General features: G+C 31.9%; 3 protein-coding genes across 5 annotated transcripts; 2 read left to right on the top strand and 1 right to left on the bottom strand.

The window, feature by feature from the left end:
• Positions 1–8: 8 nt before the first annotated feature.
• Positions 9–6,534, bottom strand: LOC116771807 (ubiquitin carboxyl-terminal hydrolase 14). Its single transcript, XM_061528116.1, has 11 exons — positions 6,374–6,534; positions 5,838–6,016; positions 5,554–5,661; positions 5,289–5,403; positions 4,859–5,108; positions 3,669–3,825; positions 2,670–2,735; positions 2,193–2,375; positions 2,005–2,116; positions 1,503–1,682; positions 9–680 (listed from the first exon to the last, which is right to left on the bottom strand). The coding sequence occupies exons 1-11, from the start codon at positions 6,387–6,389 to the stop codon at positions 550–552; spliced, it is 1,497 nt and encodes a 498-aa protein (XP_061384100.1). The 5' UTR covers positions 6,390–6,534; the 3' UTR covers positions 9–549.
• Positions 6,535–6,963: 429 nt separating this feature from the next.
• On the top strand, positions 6,964–22,586 carry LOC116772087 (ras-related protein Rab-23). 3 transcript variants are annotated; one of them, XM_061528223.1, is made up of 6 exons: positions 6,964–6,982; positions 18,393–18,576; positions 19,467–19,629; positions 20,820–20,899; positions 21,187–21,350; positions 21,701–22,586. In XM_061528223.1, exons 2-6 carry the CDS (start codon positions 18,422–18,424, stop codon positions 21,805–21,807), a joined length of 669 nt encoding a protein of 222 aa, XP_061384207.1. In that variant the 5' UTR covers positions 6,964–6,982; positions 18,393–18,421; the 3' UTR covers positions 21,808–22,586. The 3 variants fall into 3 exon arrangements, with proteins under 3 accessions (XP_061384207.1, XP_032520020.2, XP_032520019.2); XM_032664129.2 differs by lacking the exon at positions 6,964–6,982 and adding an exon at positions 6,990–7,237; XM_032664128.2 differs by lacking the exon at positions 6,964–6,982 and adding an exon at positions 6,991–7,192.
• Positions 19,728–20,655, top strand: LOC116772089 (uncharacterized). Its single transcript, XM_032664130.2, has one exon. It carries the CDS (start codon positions 19,883–19,885, stop codon positions 20,417–20,419), a length of 537 nt encoding a protein of 178 aa, XP_032520021.2. The 5' UTR covers positions 19,728–19,882; the 3' UTR covers positions 20,420–20,655.
• Positions 22,587–22,617: the final 31 nt, after the last annotated feature.

Raw genomic sequence — 22,617 nt, 5'->3', positions numbered from 1 at the left:
CAAGAATATAAAATTTTCATCATTTATTACATTTAGTCTTAGTAAATTCAATACATTAGTACACAGAACTTAGATATCAAGAAATGCTTTATAGAAGCGCTGGACATATAACGTTAGGGTTGTCTATGCCTCGTAATTAAATAAATAGCTCGGACTCGGGCAACACTCACTATGAAGATTACATTTAATTTAGGAATGAGTGAGTAACATCATTATAGCTACGCTGTGAAATAAATTATAAAAAAATACAATATCTACTAATAATTTAATTGTGAAACGTGACTTTATTATATAGTAAACTCGGATACAAAAATACAAGATGAGAGTTCAAATAAATTGATGTAATTGATGGTACATTGATATAATTTTTGTCTTAATCACAGACATAACATAATTAGGCCTCACCGACGCTTCATTACACACTAGTATTGCAAATAAGAATAATTTAAACCAATTCTATAGTGAGACGTCTCTTTAGTTCCTCGCGTTTCCTATCAATAGTATACGGGTTAGTGAAGTCTTGGTCGCTCATTCCTAAGGGCTCCTGTTTTAGGCGAGCGCCGTCGGCGGGTCGGGCCCGGAGGCCTCATCGGTTATCATCGGCTCAGGACTGTCTCCCTCCTGAGATAGCTCCAGGATCTTTGGTCCGTACAGCAAGAGATACGCGCAGTGCCAGTCACCTGACAATAACGACGGATGTTACATTAAAATAACTAATGACAAGTTCATATATATAGTAATATTGTATTGTATTATGACCGACATTACTATTAAGCGTTGACTCTGTTAACAAATGCGATAATTTTACAACTAAATTTTAATTGAAACGTAATTATTATTATTTGGAATAACGTTTTCATATATTAATGTTTTAAAACTAAATCATGTTTGAATAAACTCGGCTTACGATACCACATATACCATATACTAATAGGCTGATTTATAAAACATATAGCAACACATATGTATATAAGGCTTTTTTTTTAATTATATTTGAATTAAGAAGGAAAGGAAAATGTTGAATTTCATAATTATTCTTCTTTAGTATAATGGCGAGAATAGTGTATTAAATTAATCGCTATAGAGCGTTTTATTTAATGGAAGGCTTATATGAGACATTTTTACTTGACCAACCAAACGATGGCAGGTCGACGAGAATCAATGAGTATTTTATCTACGGTCTATAAAAAAATGGCTGTTTCATCAAAGATATAGATACTTTAGAAAATTTAAATTAAGAATCTATTCCTAATAAAAGTTTAAGAGCACAAACCTCTCTGTGTTAACCATATTAAACCAATCAGAACAGAACTATTCCAGCACTAATATGGTTTGAATTAGTGTTAGTTTTAATGCTAAACGTCTGAATGTTTTTTTTTATTTGCTTCACATCAACATTGCATCGAGTGTATTCAGCCAGTGTTTTCAGACGGATATATGCTCATTAACTATGTGAATATCTCGCTGTATAGATGTGCGTGTATCTGTGTGTGTGTGCTCACCTCCGCCGCTCAGTTTGAGCACCTCCTCCTCGGTGACGGGCGACACGGCGTCGTCGTCGCAGCGGAGCCAGCCGTCCCCGCGCGCGACCCACGCCACGTAGTGACCGGACGAGGACGAGCGGCCGCGGTGAGTCAGCACCGCCTGCAGACGGTAGTAGCCGCTGTTGTTGCTGCCCACGTCTGTGCAGCACGAATTAATGACGCATTAACAAATATACAAGGAATAAACGAATGGAGTCCGATTACTACGCGTATTATTTTTTTAAACTACCGCCGACCTTCACGGGCAGACGAGATGTGTCATCACGGCAAACATCTCGCCTGCCCGTGATCTGGTCGCTGAATAAAATATGTTGATCGTGTCTATCTAACATTTCGTTATGGTGCAATAATAAAAGTCGAATGAATGAATGAATGATAGAGACATCTATTAGTGAACGACTGAACGGGTCTAGATATCATATACATGTGGATATTATATAATAAGCATTTGGAAGCCGACCATTCTCGAACCAGTACGGCAGCGTCGCCTTCCTCTTGATCTCCTTTTTACTGTCTCCGTGATTTTTATTCTTGGAGCTCAGAGCCGCCTCCACCGACGCTTCCTCGAGTTCCTGCTCGCAGACATATATTGTTATAGTATAATGTAAAACATCTTTATATCAAATGCCATGAGTTTTTCAATCTCACCTTAAACTTGGTCCGCATCGGGGTGAGACGCTCCTGCAGTTCTGGTGAGCAGAGTTCGTAAACATCGAGCTCGAGAGGAAATTTGACGTCCTTGAGAATTTTGGCGTTGATGGATTCCTTCTCTTTGTAGTAGAACCTCACGAACTGGACCGTCAGGTAGGCGGGCAGGCGACTAATTTTGCTCTGGAAATATATTATTTCATGTATCAATATCAATTTCGTATCATTCCAGTATCCCACTGACATTATGAGGGAGCCATGCTTAGTATCTCGGACTATTTCTCGATTTTTAAATCAATCCATTGATTTTTTTCCTGCATTATTTGTTTGTATACATTCAGTTATAAAATAACACAGCCGCTACTTTTTAACCGATTACAAAAAGGAGGTTCCTCAATTCGACTGCATATGTGCTTTTTTCCCCCAAATGTTCTGAAGAGTCGAGGCAAAATCCCGTTTAAAAACAGTATTACTCACAGTTTTAGTGTAAACAGCATCTCTCCCCAACGTTTCTGACATCTTTGTAATTTGTTCAGACATTTTCTGAAAAATTAAAAATATTTTTTAGTTTTATATATATACTAGTTTTTAGTATAGATTGTATGAAGTGTATTAAAACAGTACAGTAGCCTGCTTTACAGCTTTTTCATTTAAAATGACCTGGATGTCGACTGATTTGGGAATATAAGCCGCCCAACTGCATATACACGAAATATTCAAATAGGTCCAGCCGTTTAGAAGCCGTACACACGTACTGAATATATATATATACTAATAACACTGAAATGTTATTAAATTAAAAATAAAAGTATTGTTATGTGATTTAGTTAAAGGGTTCTATTTCAAACAAAATTATATTTTTGTTATTAAATTTCGAGTGCAGTTTTCATAGTGACTTGAATTCGATAATCTGGAGGTCGCCGGTTCGAATCCTGCTTGTGTCGACCAATTTTTCATATTATATTTTCTATTTCAATTTTATCTCTTATATACAAAATCCTCGTGTCACAATGTTCGTTCCCTCCGAAACGGCTTGACCGATTCTCATGAAATTTTTTGAGCATACTAAGTAGGTCTGAGAATCGGCTAACATCTATTTTTCATACCCCTTAGTGATAAGGGTTGTTCACCCTTAAACTTTTTTTTTTAATTTTTGAACGAAATTTTTTAGTTTTATTTTTTTATAATGTGGCATCAAAAAATACATTCAACCCTAAAGTTTTGCTTTTTTATCAGCAACCCCTATTCTTTTATATATATGTAAGCACAACACGAGTGTATGTTTGTTTTGGCTAATATCTAAAATGGCTGAACCGCGTTTAACGGGACTTATTGGCAGGTAGCTGATGCAATAAAAAGTAACTTAGGGAGGCAGGGCGTATACGGGGCTTTAAAGTTTTGTCATAGTTTCTTATTATTTTTCTTACGCAGACGGAGTCGCAGGTAACAGCTAGTATAATACATATCTATACTCACAGATCTGAGTCCGGACTGTAGATACTTGACGTCCTGTGATATGAAGCAGGAGAGCTGCAGGAAGGTCTCTGTGGACCGAGTTGGTGGCTCGTCTGCCTCACTGCACACTAACTCTACATCCAGAGTTCCACCGAAGTACTGCTCTATCAATGGCTTGCTATAAATATAAATATTAGGTTTAAACTAAATAACTATATGAGACTAGTTTATGTAGTAATAAAATGTATTGATGTTATGGAGAGAAATGTTCTTAGTAATAGACGAAGCTAAGAACAAAATGTAATTCAATCAATAAGCATTACAATATAAATAAAACTTATTTTTAATATATCATAGACAAAAATTCAGCCATGGTCACCGCTGACGAATGAGTTCAACAGCTCCAACAGATTATAAATAAATAAATTATAATAAGCACAGATAATAAAATAAAGGAATTTACTTCCACACATGTGACAATGATTTAATTTAAATACAATGATTTGTAAAAAAATGCAATTGTCATTTGGCTGTGTGCCAGGACATGATCGGCAAGAAAATTACCAATAAAAAAAAATCTGAATTATAAAGGGCAATAAGACAATAGTATCTCAGTGTATCTGCATTCAAAGGTAATTATGTAAATCAGCCTATTTGTATACATAACTAACTTGGTTGCTTATAGTTTTTGAGAATTCTAAACCCCAGAACCACACATAAGATTATGTATAGACTATATGCTTGGTGAATGCTGTCAGAGTTATAATACTTCTATAATCTCAATTCCTCATACTATCATTGTTGAATTTTAACACACATTTACACATAAATTTGGATCTGTATTGGATTGATGTGTCCTTAGAGCAATCATTGATTATGTGAGAAAGTTTTCTTTTAATATCGACCGTTCACTTGCCGGTCTTATATAAGATTCACTCTCCAATAGTGAAAGGAATAAATTGATTTAAAAATTACACCATTAATGTCTCTTAAACTAAATTTAATAAAAATTAAACATTAAGTATTTCAAGGTTGTTACAAAGTTTCTTTAGGATTTTTAATTATGATACCTGGCCAAGTTTAAATGATATCTGATGAGATTATACTCGACCTCATCCCACATATACTCACATAATTAATATATGTCACTTTACAATGGTCTTATGATCCACATAAATGGATCAGACATGAGTATGATATTTTTATGATACCTGTGACTTTCAGGTGTGGATTGCAGCCTCATACTCAGAGCTCGTATGATTTCGGTCCAGCACTCAGAGGCATCTTGTTGGGCCAGTTGTCCTCCAGCTCCCCGCTCGGCCAGACGTGGCGCTGCGGCGTGCAGAGCGTGTAGAAGCCGAGCCGCGGCCGCAGCACACGCCCCTGCCCCGCCCCCTTCCAGAGACCTCATTGTTTCGCTCAAGGCCGATGTCAGGCCTCCTGCTGTGCCTCCACCTGATGCTATTAGCCAAAATAATATTATTAGTCATATATTATTCATTTTTTATATTCATTCAACGTTTCGTGCTAAGATATATATATAATTCTTTTAAGACTTCATAACATTGGCTTTTAAAAGTATTTAATTTCACCGTTTTAAATCTTATTACATGAATTTGGTGTGGTCACTTTTCCACTCACTTGGATCATAATTAAGTAATGCATTTTTCAATTCGGGAACAGTCTTCAGACATTGTACTGTAGCATTCATATAGCAGGTGTTCCCCAAGTTGATGAGACCTTCCGGGAGGTCGAGCTGTAAAATAATAACATATTAATTACATAAAATTAGTATTTCAGTAGAAAATATTTTTTTATATCCCTGTATTCGCTCAATTTCACCTTTTTTCTACAGTAACACAGTAAATTTGATTGTTAATTCAATATTACATTTAAAAAAACTCACAGCCGTAGCTAATTCCGATTCATTCATGTCTTCCACAAATCGAGTCTGTTCAACAGGAGCAGCCGGTACATCTTCCTCTTTACTACCCATTACCAGAACTAGGGCATTCTATAATAAATGGTATTGTGTTAAATATATATGTTACAAATAAACAAATTAAAACAATTTTAAAGGAATTAAGTAACTAAGATTAAATTTTAAGTAAGGCAACATTTCATATTAATCAAAAGTGTGAATTATAAAAGTTAAAACATACAAAATTTGTATAGAGCTAATGTAATTACATTTGTTAATTTGAAATTGCCCCAAGCGTCATCTCTGAGGGTGACCCCTTTGCATACAACTTTCTGTCTTTCCGGCTGTACTCCTGTGAGGGCAAAGATCTGAGCTTTGAACAAAACGGGATCGTCGTCTGTGTTAACTTCAACGCCGGGATACATCTCCTTACCCCATTTTACTTTCACTGTAAAAAACATGAATGTGCTTGTCTCAACGAGTTTTGGCAGACAAATTACCTAAATATTTCATTTTATCTGTGACTCCTTAACTTGTTTGCTGTAGTAACAACTCGATATATAGAAAGCCGGCGTTTGTATACAAAAAAATGCTAACATGTATAAAACGACTACATTTAGCTTTACTCATTTTAAGTTACAATTATAGACATACTGAAATACATTTTGGACAGTATAGGTCATTTTTTGTTTTAAAGCTATAATAAACAAAATCTCTGGCATCGTCAAATAAAGAAACAATCATAACCTTAAATTTTATGAATGAATAAGCAACTTTGTGAAAATAAATATTATACATAACTAACCTGAAACTTTGGGCATGATGAGTTATTAAAAATGATCACTAATTGATAAAAAATTTAATGAGTCGGGCTTATGTGGAGAAATGAATTATGAAAGTCACGATTAAGCTAGTAGCTTTATCGAACAATATAATGACATTTGTCGAGTCACAGTTTGACAGTTGACATCATCAACCAGTAACTTTAACATTAAAATAAAAATGATTTTTTTTTGTGTTGTCGCTGTCATAAATTATTTACCTGTGACAAAAGTAAACAGTACACAAAATAAATATTATCTTTGAGAATTATAATGAATTTATATAAGTTACAAAAGAGTCTACTTTATTTTATGTAGACTTATCTGTGAAAAATAATTTCAATATTTTGTAGCAATCAACTATAATCTAAATTATATTTTCTTAGGAAGTTACCTAAATGTTTTATTCTAATTTTACAAATGACGTTACACTTTTACGAATAATATTTATAGTTATGGTAGTGCCTAATTTTTGGTTTATAGTCTGCAAAAAATGTCATTAATATAAGTCGAGAATTATAGGCGACATTCATAGGCGTCGTTGAACTTTCCTTCGAAGCCTGCTCAGACGCATCCGTAAGCGCCTGGCGCTGGTAAGCAAAGCGCAGTCTTTAAATTAACGCGGCGAGGAGCGCACGTGTTATATAATATTATATATTTTTTATTTCGTAGTTCTTTTACTTGAATCCAAGGAACTAAATGTGTTGTGAAGTATTGTACTGTGAGTGTGTTTTAACTTATTATTGATAATTACACCTCATGGAATGACTCATCAATGTGGAATACTCCAAACAGAACTTAATGTAAGTTCGCGAGCTTACGTGCTTGTTCTATGAAGGAATTTTTTAGTAAGAAATTGTTACATATTTTGTTTATTGCTTTTAGTTTATCTATTCAAGAAAATTACTCTTTTATTAATGTGCCTGTATTTTTAATACAACTATGTTGTTTCTGATTTCTGGAGGATATTTATTTTTATTTTAAGGAGATTTATTATATTACAGATATAATACCACTTACTAATTCGTACATATTTTTTAAAATTATTGTTGCCAGTTTGTTTTTTATTACACAATTTATTACTAAATATAACAATTGAATTAATCATATAAGTTTATATTATAAGTTTGGCTTTTAACCTCAAATATTTACTTATAAACTATTTCAATGTAAATCATAATTAAAAAATATATATCAACAAAATAGTCTGTTAGAGTTTAAAGTAATTAAGAATAGTACTTTTTAAATATAAAAAGTTAAACGTAAAACAAACTAGAGGTACAATTATAATATACAATTATCAAGTTATGCTAGTAATAAAGCATTTTATTCTTAAAAACATATACTGAATATACTATTAATGTTATAACGATCCATTTCATCAGATAAACTCAATTAACTTGAATGGTTTCACGGCCAATCGTGAAATTGAATAAGCCTTTAATTGCTGTTATTTTAGCGAATATTTTACTTTATGCTTGATGAGTTTTTGTTCACTAATTTGAGAAAGTTTGTTTCTTTATATTTTTGGTCAATCACGAATTTCTATTAAAGTTTATTGTTCCGTAAAAAGTTTTATAATAATTATTGGTCCCATTTTATTATTAGGGTTAAATAATAGTAGTGGTAACATTTACCTAAACGCAGACCATCTGTTTGAATGTTACCTCCAAATTAATTAAGGTCTTATATTTTTTTATTTGTTTAGGTCCACTTATTTATATTCGTCTTCGTTAGTGCAGTGATATTTGATATTTAAAAAAAGTTTCGTGATTTTTCTAGACGTGATGCCATCTTCCTACTTTATTTAATATTTATAGTAGCGCCAATCTCGTAACTTGTTTATAATGAGCACATCTTATTTAAAGTCGTATCAATAATAATTCAAAGAATGATTTGTATATTTACACAATCTGTATGCTCTAAACTCGCGTCGTGTTTTGTGACCGGTGTAAAGAATGTGTAATGACTCGAGGATCTACCTGGCGATGCGACATTCGCGTTCCGAGAATATAAATTATAACATGTACATAAAGACATCAGAATAACTCGAAAATTCTTAGATTTGCTATTAAGATAATAAATTTCAGTAAGAATACATTCGCTGATGTTTATTAAAATAAAACACCAAGTGTAAGATGTTATTTTTTTGCGCTGGGGTAATGTTCATCATATATGGCAATCAGCCTACATGAATTGAAATTGTGAACAGGTTTTACCACATTAACTAAGGAGTGAGTGCTCACTTGTGACGATCAGATGTATTAAATATTGTTGTACCCACAGCTTTGTTTGTGTTGAATTTATTGTGCTCTTTTCAATGTCATATTTATGTTCGTTCATTCATTCAAAAGAAAAATCTTATAATTATTATATTATTTGGTAAAATTTGTATAGCCAAATTAATATAACTTGTTTTAAATCTTTTCTTCATAGAAAGTTGACGAGAGGAATAAATTTGAGGATATGTTAATGGAAAGTCAGAAACTTTCGTGTTCAGGTAAACGGTAAAAGCACGTACCTATTGAGTCTAACACCTTCTTGCGAAATATCGATAGTTCTTGACCTTTAAAACACTATCTTAAGAAGTATTCGTAATTTTAATTTGTTTCACCGTTACTATGGTTAGTAAAATTTCCTATAAGGTTCTCTGAAGGACGCCATCGTTGTGATAGATAGCGATGCATCTTTCAACCAGCTCCGTTGATAATTAACAAGTTTTCAACCGTCGCAAAACGGTAATTGTTCGAGATACTTTCTCACATATTAACCGAGAGATGCGATGTTTTAGTGTTGTTTTTATTATCGATGATTTCATTATTAATGCAGGAGAGAAACACGTACTCCGTGAGATATTCTGTATCAGTCGTGATGTGATATATTTTAATTATAATTTACGACACCCTTTGCTGTCACATACATGATACAATGAAGTAATTATTTTCAGACCAACTTAAAACTTTATGCTTGGAATTTACACAAATTATTAAAACTACAGAATATTTATTCTAACTGTATCACTAGTGGAATCTGTTAAGTGAGCAGTTACGGTTTTTTTATTTTCGGATATCCTTATACCTAAATGCTAAAGCTGTTAAATCTTGTTACTAGGTACATGATATAAAAGGCTAAAGACAGATCATAGAACTTCAAAAGTACTGGCCATATAAATTTGGTCGAATAATGTATGTCTAGACATCGCGACTCTAAAACCGCACAACAATCCATTCATTTTCTTTATTTAAAAAAGACATAGTCATTTATTTTTAAACCTCACAGCTATTAATTATTATTAATTTGTTTAGAAACAATGTCCGCTACAGTGTAAGAAATACTACTTTAAAATATTAATTCAAATTATTACTGTACATTAAAATTTTGACAAAAATAGCAAATTTGGCCGCTATTCATTGTTTAGGTACTCATGATGGCTTATTTATAACAGCCCAGTATTCCGTTTTTCAAGCTATAGCTGTACCTAATATCATCATTGATTCTTCAATGGATCAGGTCTACGTTTGTAATAAATCTAAACATTAATTCCTAACCATATTTGTTTTTTTCATAATTTAATAGTTTTAAATATAATCTGTGCTACAGGTCATTGTCCGTCACGGTTCACGCTTCACGGCCTGATATTCAACTCCACATCTCACACTAAAATCTTTTATTTCTTAATATGTGGTTTCTTAAAAAAACTATAATACATTAATAACGCACCGTTCTATAAAATTGTATTCTGTATTCATTTCTACGAATGTATAAAAAATGCCGTTAAAGTTTTTGAAAACTAAATTATATTTTATAAAGTCAAAGCTTGAGATCGTTTTTAGGGTTCCGTAGCCAAATGGCAAAAAACGGAACCCTTATAGATTCGACATGTCTGTCTGTCCGTCTGTCCGTCCGTCCGTCCGTCCGTCCCTATGTCACAGCCATTTATTTCCGAAACTGTTGGGCCTACATAGGTAACCGCTATTCGAATTTCGAATAAAAATTAATAAATTTAAAAATTAAAGGCGGGTACTCCATTCATGGAACTGATTCCAAAAAATATATTTTCAGCTATCCTATACGCGATGGGTGTCTATGGATAGGGCTTTAAAACAGACATTAAGGTGCCTAAAACCATTTTTCGTCAAAATCAATTGTTTGAAAGAAAGACGTTTCAAAAATGGAAAAATTGAGTGTCTCCCCCCCTCCCTTAGTTTTAAAATAAGAGGGTAAGAAAACTAAAAAATATATGCTGTAGATTTCAATGGAAACTTTAAACGAAAATTGGTTTGAACGAAATACCATTATTAGTTTTTAAGAAATAATACATTTAAAAAAAAACGAATATACAACTTTGTCGTTCATACAAACACTATGTAAAACCAAGTTATTTTTTTTTATAAAACATCGATCAAAGTTACAACGGTCTACAATAACTTTTATATTATGTCATCTACTTGCTGCTACGGAACCCTTCACGGGCGAGTCCGACTCGCACTTGTTTGGAATTTTATATTATTAGTTCATCTTTATAGATTACACAACAAAACAGCTGTTAAAACTTAAAAGAAGAGCTCGTATTATGTCGTAAGCTATCAAGAGCTCATTGTTTTCTACAAAATAATGAACGATTTAAGTTGTTAACATTGTTACGTTTCGTTTTATTAATGGCTTTACATAACAAGAAGCGTTAAAGTGGGGGCCGTTAAATGTTTAAAAGAAGAAACTGGTGCAACGTTTATTGCTTTGTGTTATTATATTAATAACTAGCTGTTACCGGAGACTCCGTTTGCGTAAAAGATAACAATAAACAATGGAAAAAAAAACTTTTAATTCCCACTCGCGCGTGATAAGGATATGAAAAGTCCCTTCTAAATCGGTTCAGCCATTTTAGAGATTAGCCGGAACAAACGGACAGACAGAAAAACTGTAAAAAAAATGATATTTTGGTGTACGTACCGCATGTACATTCATATACATGTAGTATAAAATGTTTATTTCAATATTAAAAGCCGACACTCCAATTTTATTCACATATATATATTAAAGTATATTTTGTCACAATGTTTATTGTATGTTATTAATACGTACATTTCAGTAAGCGGATAAGATTAAGTGCTTGCATAAAATTTATACGTAGACGTCGATGTTGATATACTAGGACAATAAATAAACAATGGTGTTGGTACAAACCTTCAAAATATATTTTAAACTAGTTAGATATACACTCCTGAACGCTGAGACAAGCTATGTTAAACCATTAATTCTTAATGCTTATAAATGAGAGAAAAGAGTGTAAATTGTTAAAAAGACGTGATAAACATAAAATCACCAAGTTCTTGTATTGAAGAAATTTCTGCAGACTTTCATAAGAGCTACAGTTATACCAACAATGACGATACAGAATTATTGTCTCTTCTCTCAAGCATTATACGCATCTGTTTCGTTAGATAATAGAAAGTTATAGCCTATTTAAATTTGTCTTAAAATTATTATCATTTATACAACATCAAATTGGTTTGTTACAGTCTCAAATTAACCCTATATTAAATTAGCCTGATTGATTGAGCTCCGATTATTATAGTAAATGGCTCTTCATTCTTAATTATTTAAATTTTATTCTACAAATGTTGAATCAACATGTCGGAAATTCTCATTGACAATATGATTAAAAACTCAAATTCTTTCATAAACCCTGTCTATAAGGGATAGAAGGTTCAAATATCTTTGTGAATTCAGGTTCTTATAACAAGCACTAAGTAGCAGATGTACGAATAACACCTGTCCAGCTGTCCGGAAAGGTCGGCGTCACATCTAAAACCTTTGTGCTTTTTTTATTTTAAATGTTGCCATCATTTTTATTATTATCTTTGTTGTACACTGACTACTGTTACTATAACACCAACCTCTTTTGTAGTTTGTTTGTTTGTCTCAGAATATATTTGTTATTGCCGTTTCATTTTTGATATTTTTGTTATATTTATTTGTTACACTTTGTTTTAAAGTATTCAGAAAGTGCATTAAAGAAAAAACACGCTATGCATTAATAAATGTGATATGGAAATCTTAAATCTATAACCTTTAAAGAAGATGTTTACTAACTCGGTCCCGAGAGCACGCGATCAACGTTTTTATTGATTGCCTTTCAGAAATAGTAAAAGCTACTTTCACTCTTTGTAACGCGTTTTGTAAACATTTATAGTTGTTTCTTAATTTCATCAAAATGATTGATGTTATATGTAAAATGTTTAATACTTCTTGCTACTAATATCATTCGTTAGTCAGACCAAATTCAAATTGGAGAAACTATTTATATGACAGTGAAATATTCTATAATTTACTGAACATTAACATGTATTATAACATAAAAATTTCCTATTTTGGTTAAATTTTTCTATGACTTTGATTTTAATTTTTGGATATAGATATTATAAATATTGTCATTTATATTCTAAGTCCACGCTAACTGTATTGCAAATAAAGCAACGGTTTTATAGCTTGAGTGAGCAAATATTCTCTACGGTATATTTGCGTTCCTAATAATGTATTTACAGCCGTATAAGATGTTTCCAGGTTCTCAACTCTCAAATCACTCTTATGACAGAATAAGTTGCGAGCTAGAAATAAATTAGCTTACAAGGATAAAGCGATTTTTTTTTATCATAACCGATATTTGTGGGAAGTCTTGTACGAACACAATAACAACTACTTACAAAGGAAGTTCACTGAAAAATTTTGTTAACGGATGAGATATAATTTACAATAGAGCAATATTTTACCAAAAAAAAAGCGTGTTTATGCTTAAAGCTCTCAAGGAGCTTCCCACTAGTCAGCAGTGTGCAACGTAGACATTGTCCAACTTCAGTCATAGTTTGAAAAGTTGTCACGTAACGTGTGACTGACACATATTATGCCAAAAAAGTATCGTAGCATCGGTACAAGTATATCAGGATTCTATTTTAATATAAGATACTAAAGTCTTTAATAATATAGTGTTCAATACCTAAGAAAAGTCATGAATCGACATCGGGTCATAAAGATCGATCCATTTAGTTTTGGTTAGAGACGAACGTTCCTTATCAGAGCTGAAGCCTAATTCTAGTTCTGAATTAAATCCACCGGACTGATTAATGGCCAGTCCTAGAAAGAGCTTACTTTTAAACTCCACCATGATACGGAGTCCCTCAAACAGTCCATACGATTGGAGACTAAATAATTTTCTCTAAGAAAAATTGCTTGCAGTTATTGATTACTGGCCTCAACGTTAAAGCGACTGTATTGCAGACAAAGGAGACGAAGAACTATTGAATAATGTCTATATATTTTTATGTATAATATTAATTTATTAAACTAAAACACTCTAATAGTAATGTGTTACTATTTTACTTGCAATAAAAAATATGTATTTATTTGTTAAAATGTATATGGCAACACTAAATATGTCAAATAGAAATACAGACACTAATAAATCAAATTTACTCCCCCGTTGTTAACGGTACCAGGAATTTGTGGCTTATGCTGTCTTGTGTACTCTTATTACCACATTTTATTGCCTAAACAGAAAAAATTACCTGGTGTTATCGAATCAAACATAATTTTTGAATGAAGAACGATGCAATTAAAGAATCCAAAACTAAACTTTCAAAAACTGTTTATTATATATACCATTTTTAATTATCCTTTCTATCGTTTAAGAATAATATATAAATAAATATATATAATAACTTAAAATTAATAACCATCAAGTTGGACGTTTTGTAACAGTAACCCACTAAAAACAAGTATTCAATATTCTTTAATGTTTCGCGAGAAGGGATAGGGCATTCATCCCGTCAAGGACGGCCACCATTCATAATTATCGGCACGTTCGGAAACTTAAACAATATTATACGAAAAAGAAATGTAAATTTGTATTTGACCACAATTTGTAATTAGAGAAAAAAATTATAGTAGAAAAAATGACGCACATTTAAATTAAAATATAATATGTAATGTGTAATAATACAATATATATAAATGTAATGCATAATATTATTAACAATTATCTAATAAAAGTGTAATTATGTCGACTAATGCGCTGGTTGAAGTGAACACCCGCCATTGTTTACGGGCGAAACCGTTTCCAACAGTTAATGTGCATCATGATACTACCAACAGCCAAGACAATGTGTCATGTTTGATGTCAGAAGCAATAATTCTGATGTTCCACGCATTCCGTTACCGAGGTGATTGACCATCCTCGCTATTGTAATTATAAGCCCGCCATTATGACATAAGTCCGCCATTATGGCCTTGAGATTTTGACGGCCTATTTCTCTCTTATTATAACTGTTAAGTATAAGATAATTACAATCACTTTATTTTAGAAATGGCGAGCTAAAAAATAATTTTAGGATATTTTTTATGTAAATAAATTTTTCGATATTCAAATAACTCAGTAGAAACGGATATTCACATACATCTGGTATTATGATTTATTACTGAGCTAGCATGCAATCGTGATTGATGATCTAATCACTAAGAAAATCCTCGTTAAAATCTTATTAGATATTCTAATGATTTTCTCTGGAATATATAAGATATTAATCCAAATAAATTGTTATAATTACGTTTAATTTAATCCTGCTATATTCATTAGTCCTGTTGGAAGTGTATAGGTGCGACTGATTAAAATACTCTTAAAGAAAAATTACAGATACGGGTACAAGTAATAATAATAATCTTAAAAAAGAAATCGAAAATGTGCGTTAAAAGAAAAAAACAAACAATAAAACTATTTTATTATGTATAATGTTACACGTAATTTGTTTTCAATATCTCGACCACAGTAAGTGAATGACTCGGACTGAAATTACGGTCAACAATTGAATGAATGCTAATATCGTTCATGATTCTCTGAACGCAGACTTGTAACTCAACACCGCACCTACTTTATCATCATTATACTTTTAAATGGAGACGCCTGATTGGTTTCAACGTCTCATAAGTTTTATATCTGTATTTTAAATCATATTTATGTATCGCAGAGGAACTACTTACCTTATTTTTTTTAGTAAGTGTACGACTTACTACGGATTGATTGCACCGGTTTCAGCTGGACTAGCATCGGTACCATTTGTACAACTTATTTATTAATCAATATTGGTTGTATAATTAAGATTAAGAAGTTGTACAGAAAGTTAATTTTTATATATATAGCAACCAAAACACACATCAAATGACACCTTTTTATAATATAAACAGGAATTAACGTTTAACCGTTACTAAGAGGTTGAGATGAATAATATTTAAATTTATTTTAATTATACCCCAATAAGGAAGGTAGCTATGAAAGTGGTAAGCGGAGAATTTTTGCACGTTCGCATTAAAACAGTGAGGCACGTGTTTGTCTATTTATGATTCTCGGGCAGATTGTCGCAACTCCGTTGAATAAATTAGCCCTACGACCTTCTTGGTAATGTTGGCATAATTGCGACACACAAGTTGTTTTATCGCAAAAAAAGTTAGATGAGCTGGAAACCCATCTGATAATAATTTGTTACTGTCGCTCATGAAGATCTGCAGTACGTTGCCAATTTCACTCAACGCTTGAGATTGATTTCGGTCCTTATAATTTTAATTAAAGCTAGTTATGGAGAAATTACCAACCGTAACAAAATAGACCATGGTCCACTTTAACGTCGGACCATTCCCTCTTTGCATTGACATACTTTCAACGAAAACCAACTCAGCCGTTCTTTTACATGTGACTGTTTAAGTTTTACATTCTATTATACAGGGTGTCCAAAAATGATCACGTCATGACGTACAACATAAGAAACTGGGCGTCAAAAAATTTGCATTACTTACATGCATTAAATATTTAATTAATTAAAAATTTTCGTCTCATATTAATATAATGTACAAATAACATAGCTGTCAGTATGTAGTATTTGACATCTGTGATAGATTGAACGAATTAGAAGTATAAAGCATTAATATAATGGCGTCGCGTCCGCCACATGACTAGCGAAACACCGAGGCTGGAGAAACGCGTCTTCGAAAGTAAAATTATATCTGCGTTGAATTTCTTTAGCATCTTTTAAATTGATTTACACATTACAAATTGTAAAAAAAAAATATGTTCTAACTACTTTTTTAAAATAGTTTATACGATATATTAATCTATTTAACTACGACAAATAAAAGAAATCTTTCGTATTTTTTTTCTATTGATATATTAAAGTCTCGGCTAGGGAGTGTCTGTGACCTTGTTTGTTGTTTATTCCTAACTGGTAAACGGATTAACACTTTTTTTGCGAAATGGAAATTTTACATCGTTAAATTCTATCGATCTTTGTGATCAGAATGTCGCTTGATACATTAAAAAACATAAAATTGAAGGGACGAATTTAAAGTGTTATGTGGGATTCTTCATTATTTTTTAAATGAACTATTAGGTATTATAATTAATTATTTATATATAAATTTTAATTATCTATCTGTTTAGAAATTTAAATTTTGTGCATCCAATTATGTTGAGAAAGCTAAAAAATAAGTAAAAACAAAGAAATAATCAAATAGAGACATGATTAAAAATTAATTTTAGTGTTTTCTTAATGTTTTGCCCACGTCCAATATTTTTATTTTGTCTTCTGTCTCAAAATAAGCATCAATATAAGACATTCATCATTTTAATGCCAGTTTTGTTAAAATATTTATAAGTCAAAATTTTTCCTATACTTCTAGTGACAATGTTTTCGGAATGTCCACCATTTATTTTACCAGTCATATATCTTTTAACTTCCTTCCTACTATGTCTAAGGTTCATATTTTATCAGTAGAGAGACAAAGCAGGTAACCATCACAAAAAAATTAACGAATATAGAATAAGCAAATATAATTTTATATCATTCGTTTATTTTAAAACCCATAAACTCGCAAATAATAAATAAAATAGTGAAAAATAGAGAAACTTTATTATTACTATAAATTATGCGAAGGCTTTTAAAACATCTAATAGCATTCTTTTAATTAATAATAATTAATGTCCAAAGCAAACTAATTTTTTTTGTATATTCGGTACATATTATCTGGGCCTCATAAATTTAGGAAACTAAAATGTACGATTCAATTGATACAAAAACTAAATGTAAGTGACGTTTTTTGTATCACTTCGATAAATTTAAATAAATGAACGTAAAGAGGTTGAATTTGTCGTAAATCACCTTTTCAATTGATAATGACATTCAGTTTTTTGGAACGGATTTCACAACAGAAAATATTTCTTCCGATAAACAAATGCAAAATCGAAAACTAATATTAGACAAAACACACATATAACGATTATTTGACTTCTAATAGGAACGATTGCATATCGATAGTTCATTATGATAAAATTATTTTTCTGGTTTTTATAAATATAAAATAAACTTTTTAAAAAATTGTATATTTTATTATTAAATTTAAATTTTTGTGAAACCAGTCGAGACGAATAGAAAACTAGATCGTATTAAGCGAATTTCACGCAATAAAAAAGCTATAAAATTTCTTAATACCTCGAAAGACTTTATTTTTTAGAAATTCTGTTTGCGAATTCATAAGAAATGAATATTTTATGTTGATCTCTTAGTTTTATCCAAATCAGAGCGGTGCGATCAGACCTGTGTTTGAACGTAACAGGTGCTCGTGGAACAGGTTTCACAGCACTCATAGAACAAACAAGCGCTCTGGGCTCAAAATAAATTTATTATCTTAGTAAAATTACCGAGACGGTTTACTTTTTACCGTTCATGCTACATTGACGTAATTCTATCAACATATAGCCCACCTGCTAGATATGTTGTATATATTCCGATTCTACAGAATAAATGCGTTTGAAGTTTGATCTACGAAAATTATTGAACAATTTTTTTTTAGAACTCATTAACATGTGAAGGCAATGGTATCATAAAAAACTTCAGCCAATTTCTCACCTTTCTTTGAATCTGTTATAAATATGGCTAACAATAAGATATTTTGTATTATTTACAGTCACTAATGTGCGGTGACCAGAAGCGAGGATGCGGGAAGAAGAGCTGGAGGTAGCTCTGAAGGTTGTGATCGTCGGCGACGGTGGTGTTGGCAAATCGAGTATGATCCAACGTTACTGTCGAGGCACCTTCACCAGGGATTACAAGAAAACCATCGGGGTAGACTTTCTTGAGCGGCAGATCGAGTAAGTCGTTGACAAGTGCACAGAAATTTTGACGACATAATTTAAAATTCTTGTCGTTGTAAATCAAAATATATTTGATATATTAATATTAAATTTATGTGAAATGTTAGAAAGGTCGTAGGTAGGGTATATCATATATATACATATATATTTCATAGTCGAATTATCTTTTAACAAATGTACATTGTCGAACACTTACGTGTTTCGTTATTTCGTGGCATTTAAAATTAAATATATTTTATTATCTTTTGATACTTACAGTTACTTACCTTAATAATTTTGAATATTATATAGAATAATTTTTGTTTAATTTACAACAGCAACAAACATAATTACTTAAATGAAAACCGTTAAACATTCAGAATAATTTTATTTTTTGCATATAAGGATGCTATATGAATATTTAATGCATATATTATAATATTTTATAACGTTAGAAAGCTAGAATATTATATTTTAATATCCCGTTCCGAGACTAAGTGTTGTTTATTAATAAAAGATTTTAGGTAAAATTCAAAACAGTTAATTTTATCAAATTCTTCCTATCTACAACTACTAATATAATGATATTAAAGGCTTCCGTGTAACTAATATGACTTTCTAATAATTGAATATGATGTGCAATGAAAGTTTTTCAAAGCTCAGCTCTAGGCGATGTTACGAGTACCCACCGCTTTGAAAGGCGCAACAACGGGTTTTTGCTCACTGGAAGCGTTCTTTCCTAATGACATTGAGTGAAATGACATAGAATACAGAGTTTAGAAAAAAGATGATTGTCTCATATTATTCTAAATATTGAAGTTTGCTGGTTCCCTGATATTAGCATTCGTGATAAGAAATTACGGAATGTTAATGACCCGCGTTCCGTTACTTATGCGTTGCGATTTCAGTATCGATGGAGAGGAGGTGAGACTGATGCTGTGGGACACGGCTGGTCAGGAGGAGTTCGACGCTATAACTAAAGCGTATTACAGAGGAGCCCACGCCTGTGTGCTGGCTTTCTCGACAACAGACAGAGACTCCTTTTTAGCTTTGCATTCATGGAAACTTAAGGTAAACATAAATTATTATACTAATTTTTTTATATAATTAAATTATTATTTTTTTTAGCTTTGTCGTCAGTAATACAAATTTTCTATTCTGTTATTTTAATAAATGAAAATGAACGAACATGTTTATCAGCACCCGGACTTTCCGAACGCAAAGTTCTAATCTAAAACGCATATCGCGTGCAAAAGTTCAACATGTTGTTTATATTTCAATATCTGTACTCATATCCGGTACATTAGACTAAACTGCCGCGAACATGGCTCGCTGGTGTTACTTGTTGCTGTTTATATTCATCTTCAGCGAAGTCTCTTGTAATGTTTTGCCAAACGAAATGTGCATCAATTATTACCGAACTGGCGAAGATTTCGATTTAAAACAATTAGAAGGTATCTGGTACGCCGTGTACTATTGGCCGCCGATTCGTGAACAACGGCACAGCTGCGCCGTCGTGGATTTCAAGAGATCGAGTCCGCCCGACGGATGCAACGACAGAGTCGACAGCGACGCAACATTTTTGAAGGCAAGCTACACGAACAGCACCGGAAAAAAGATAGATCTCTACTATTACGGAGATGAAGAGGTTAAACATCAGATGAGAGACTGCAATCGTGTGTCCGATTATATATTTGTGGACGTTGATGACGGATACGTTATGGGCATTAATTGTTCTAATGGTGGAAGAGGTATTCTGTTAGCGCGCGCTTTACCGACTAACGAAGAGGTTGAGGCGATAGTGGAAGATATAGACATTATGACTGGACGGAAGGGCAGCCCTAATTGTAAACTGCCGTGAAATTTATACTTGGGTTTATATAAAACTCTTCAATATATTTTGTAACCTTTATGCATATGAAAGCTTTGTATTCAGAAATACTTAAATTACAAATTTATAAACATAAGATTAGTTATATTATATAACATACTTTTGTATAACTAAATAAAAGAATTTGCAATTATTATTGTATTATTTTTAAATAAATGTGAGTTGAAAACTGAATACCTTCACGAAATCGCTTCCACAGTATATAAATAAAAAAAAATAAGGTCATATAAACTAATATAGAGATAAGGTAAAGACGGAGATACTAAAAAAATGGAGAATCGTAAATGTATTCTTGACAATAGTAACTAAGTTTCATTAACCTATATATAACAAACAAACTTATTCATAATTTTAAAAACGACCTTTTCAGGTCGAGAATGAATGCGGAGAAATTCCTACAATTATAGTCCAGAATAAAATTGACCTGATGGATCAATGTGTGGTCGGACCGTTAGTATAATATTTTTCTTCCATTTTATTACAACAAATAACATATACTAATATAATATGTTTGCTATAAATTTTGCATCATTAAACATGTCACGATTATCAAGCTGTCACTTATTTAACATATGCTTTCTTACAAATACAGATTATAATAATATTAATAATTCATAATTAAATTAATATATTCTATATATACTCGAATTTCTTTTAAATTATGGATATAATTGTGATAATTTATTTAATATACGTTACTTTCAAATTCAGTTGCTATTTTTTATGTTCGTTGTCAGTGACGAGGCGGAGTTAGTGGCCCGGGCGCTGGGTTGCCGCCTAATGCGTGCGTCTGTCAAAGAGGACGTGAACGTTGGCGCAGTATTTCGAGCGCTGGCCTCGCGCTGCCTCGCCGACCTGAGAGCTGACAGTGAACCGCCTCCAACAGCAACACCACTTATAGGTTATATTTAATTCTCACTGTTAAACGATTCCTTATTAAAACCTTCTGACGATATATGTATTTAATCATGTTCCTGAATATTTGACAAACAATCAAGCAAGCATGACAATGCTTGATGTTAATCAATTTCTTAATGTTTATCTTATTGAGTCCTCTTGTTGTATTTCCTATTTTTCATTATGTAATAGCCCCAAAAATTTAAAGGTTTATACTGTCTTTGGTCGCCATCTAAGATGTGAAAAGTCATAAAGAGGAAGTTCAATGAAAGGACTTACTGATTATTTGGAACCTTTGAAGTGTATCAACTAAATTATTCTGCGCATATAGAAAAAAAAACAAAATATTTCCAGGTACATTTACAAACCACAACACCAACGGAACTATCTTACTGAGACCTACGAAGAACCGTTCCGGCAAGAAGAAGAACGTACTCAAGAGCGCTTGCCGTATATTGTAATACCACTAGAAGGAAATTATTATTACCACATCCATTTTGGTAGGAAATTATTCAATTGGTAATAAATCAAAGGTTCATACATTTTCAGATACCTTTATCGATTTCAATCCATTTGATCTGAATTTGCATTCCCCTTTTAATTTCGATATTATCTTGGACAAAAATTTAAGCGTAGTGCCAAATGTAAATAAAGATAGAATTGGTATTTTTAATACTCATTGAAATTTTATTTATCACTAAGTAAGAGTAATAATAATAAAAACTAAAGTGTATTCATATCTTAAAAATATAATTTTGACAGCTTACGTCACCATGACATACAAGTACGCTCTATTTAAGCGGGTGTATTGTGACACATTAGGTACGTGAAAATGTTGTTGGCATTGGAATGGACGTTTAAATTATATAGTTTTAGTAAAACTTTCACACAATATGACAATAAAATAACTCTGGGTTCTGTTATGGAATTTTATTATTTAGGTATCTAAGATTCGAATTTTAGTGCGTTTGTCCACAGAGTCAGGAAAATGTACATATTAAAGTAGCAGTGTAAAAATGAGTTGCTAGGTTATATTTTATTAATCTATTAAATATTTATACTATATTAATAATTGAAATGATAAGGTGATGTTAAATATAAAAAAGACTTAAGACGAGTCAATTGAAATGTATGAGGGTTGAATTCTAGAAGCGGACTTTATAACTGAATTTCGATCTTGTATAAGCTGAGACATTTGTAAATATCTATGTACTTATGAATTAAACTTTTTTATTTATAACTGTATTTTATTTATCTCTATTTCTTTAAAC

Source organism: Danaus plexippus (genome assembly GCF_018135715.1).
Source record: "Danaus plexippus chromosome 16 unlocalized genomic scaffold, MEX_DaPlex mxdp_23, whole genome shotgun sequence".
Taxonomy (NCBI): domain Eukaryota; kingdom Metazoa; phylum Arthropoda; class Insecta; order Lepidoptera; family Nymphalidae; genus Danaus; species Danaus plexippus.
Note: the sequence above shows the minus strand (reverse complement) of the source record. Positions and strands in the feature narration are given on the sequence as shown.

Bases quoted from the DNA above. Each gene is read 5' to 3' on its own strand.
- LOC116772089 (XM_032664130.2), top strand. From the start codon at position 19,883: ATGGCTCGCTGGTGTTACTTGTTGCTGTTTATATTCATCTTCAGCGAA.
- LOC116772087 (XM_061528223.1), top strand. From the start codon at position 18,422: ATGCGGGAAGAAGAGCTGGAGGTAGCTCTGAAGGTTGTGATCGTCGGC. The intron at 19,630-20,819 runs GTAAACATAAAT...CGACCTTTTCAG, and splicing joins TGCATTCATGGAAACTTAAG to GTCGAGAATGAATGCGGAGA. The intron at 20,900-21,186 runs GTTAGTATAATA...GTTCGTTGTCAG, and splicing joins GATCAATGTGTGGTCGGACC to TGACGAGGCGGAGTTAGTGG.
- LOC116771807 (XM_061528116.1), bottom strand. The intron at 3,826-4,858 runs GTATCATAAAAA...TTATATTTATAG, and splicing joins TCCACACCTGAAAGTCACAG to CAAGCCATTGATAGAGCAGT. The intron at 2,117-2,192 runs GTGAGATTGAAA...GTCTGCGAGCAG, and splicing joins CGATGCGGACCAAGTTTAAG to GAACTCGAGGAAGCGTCGGT.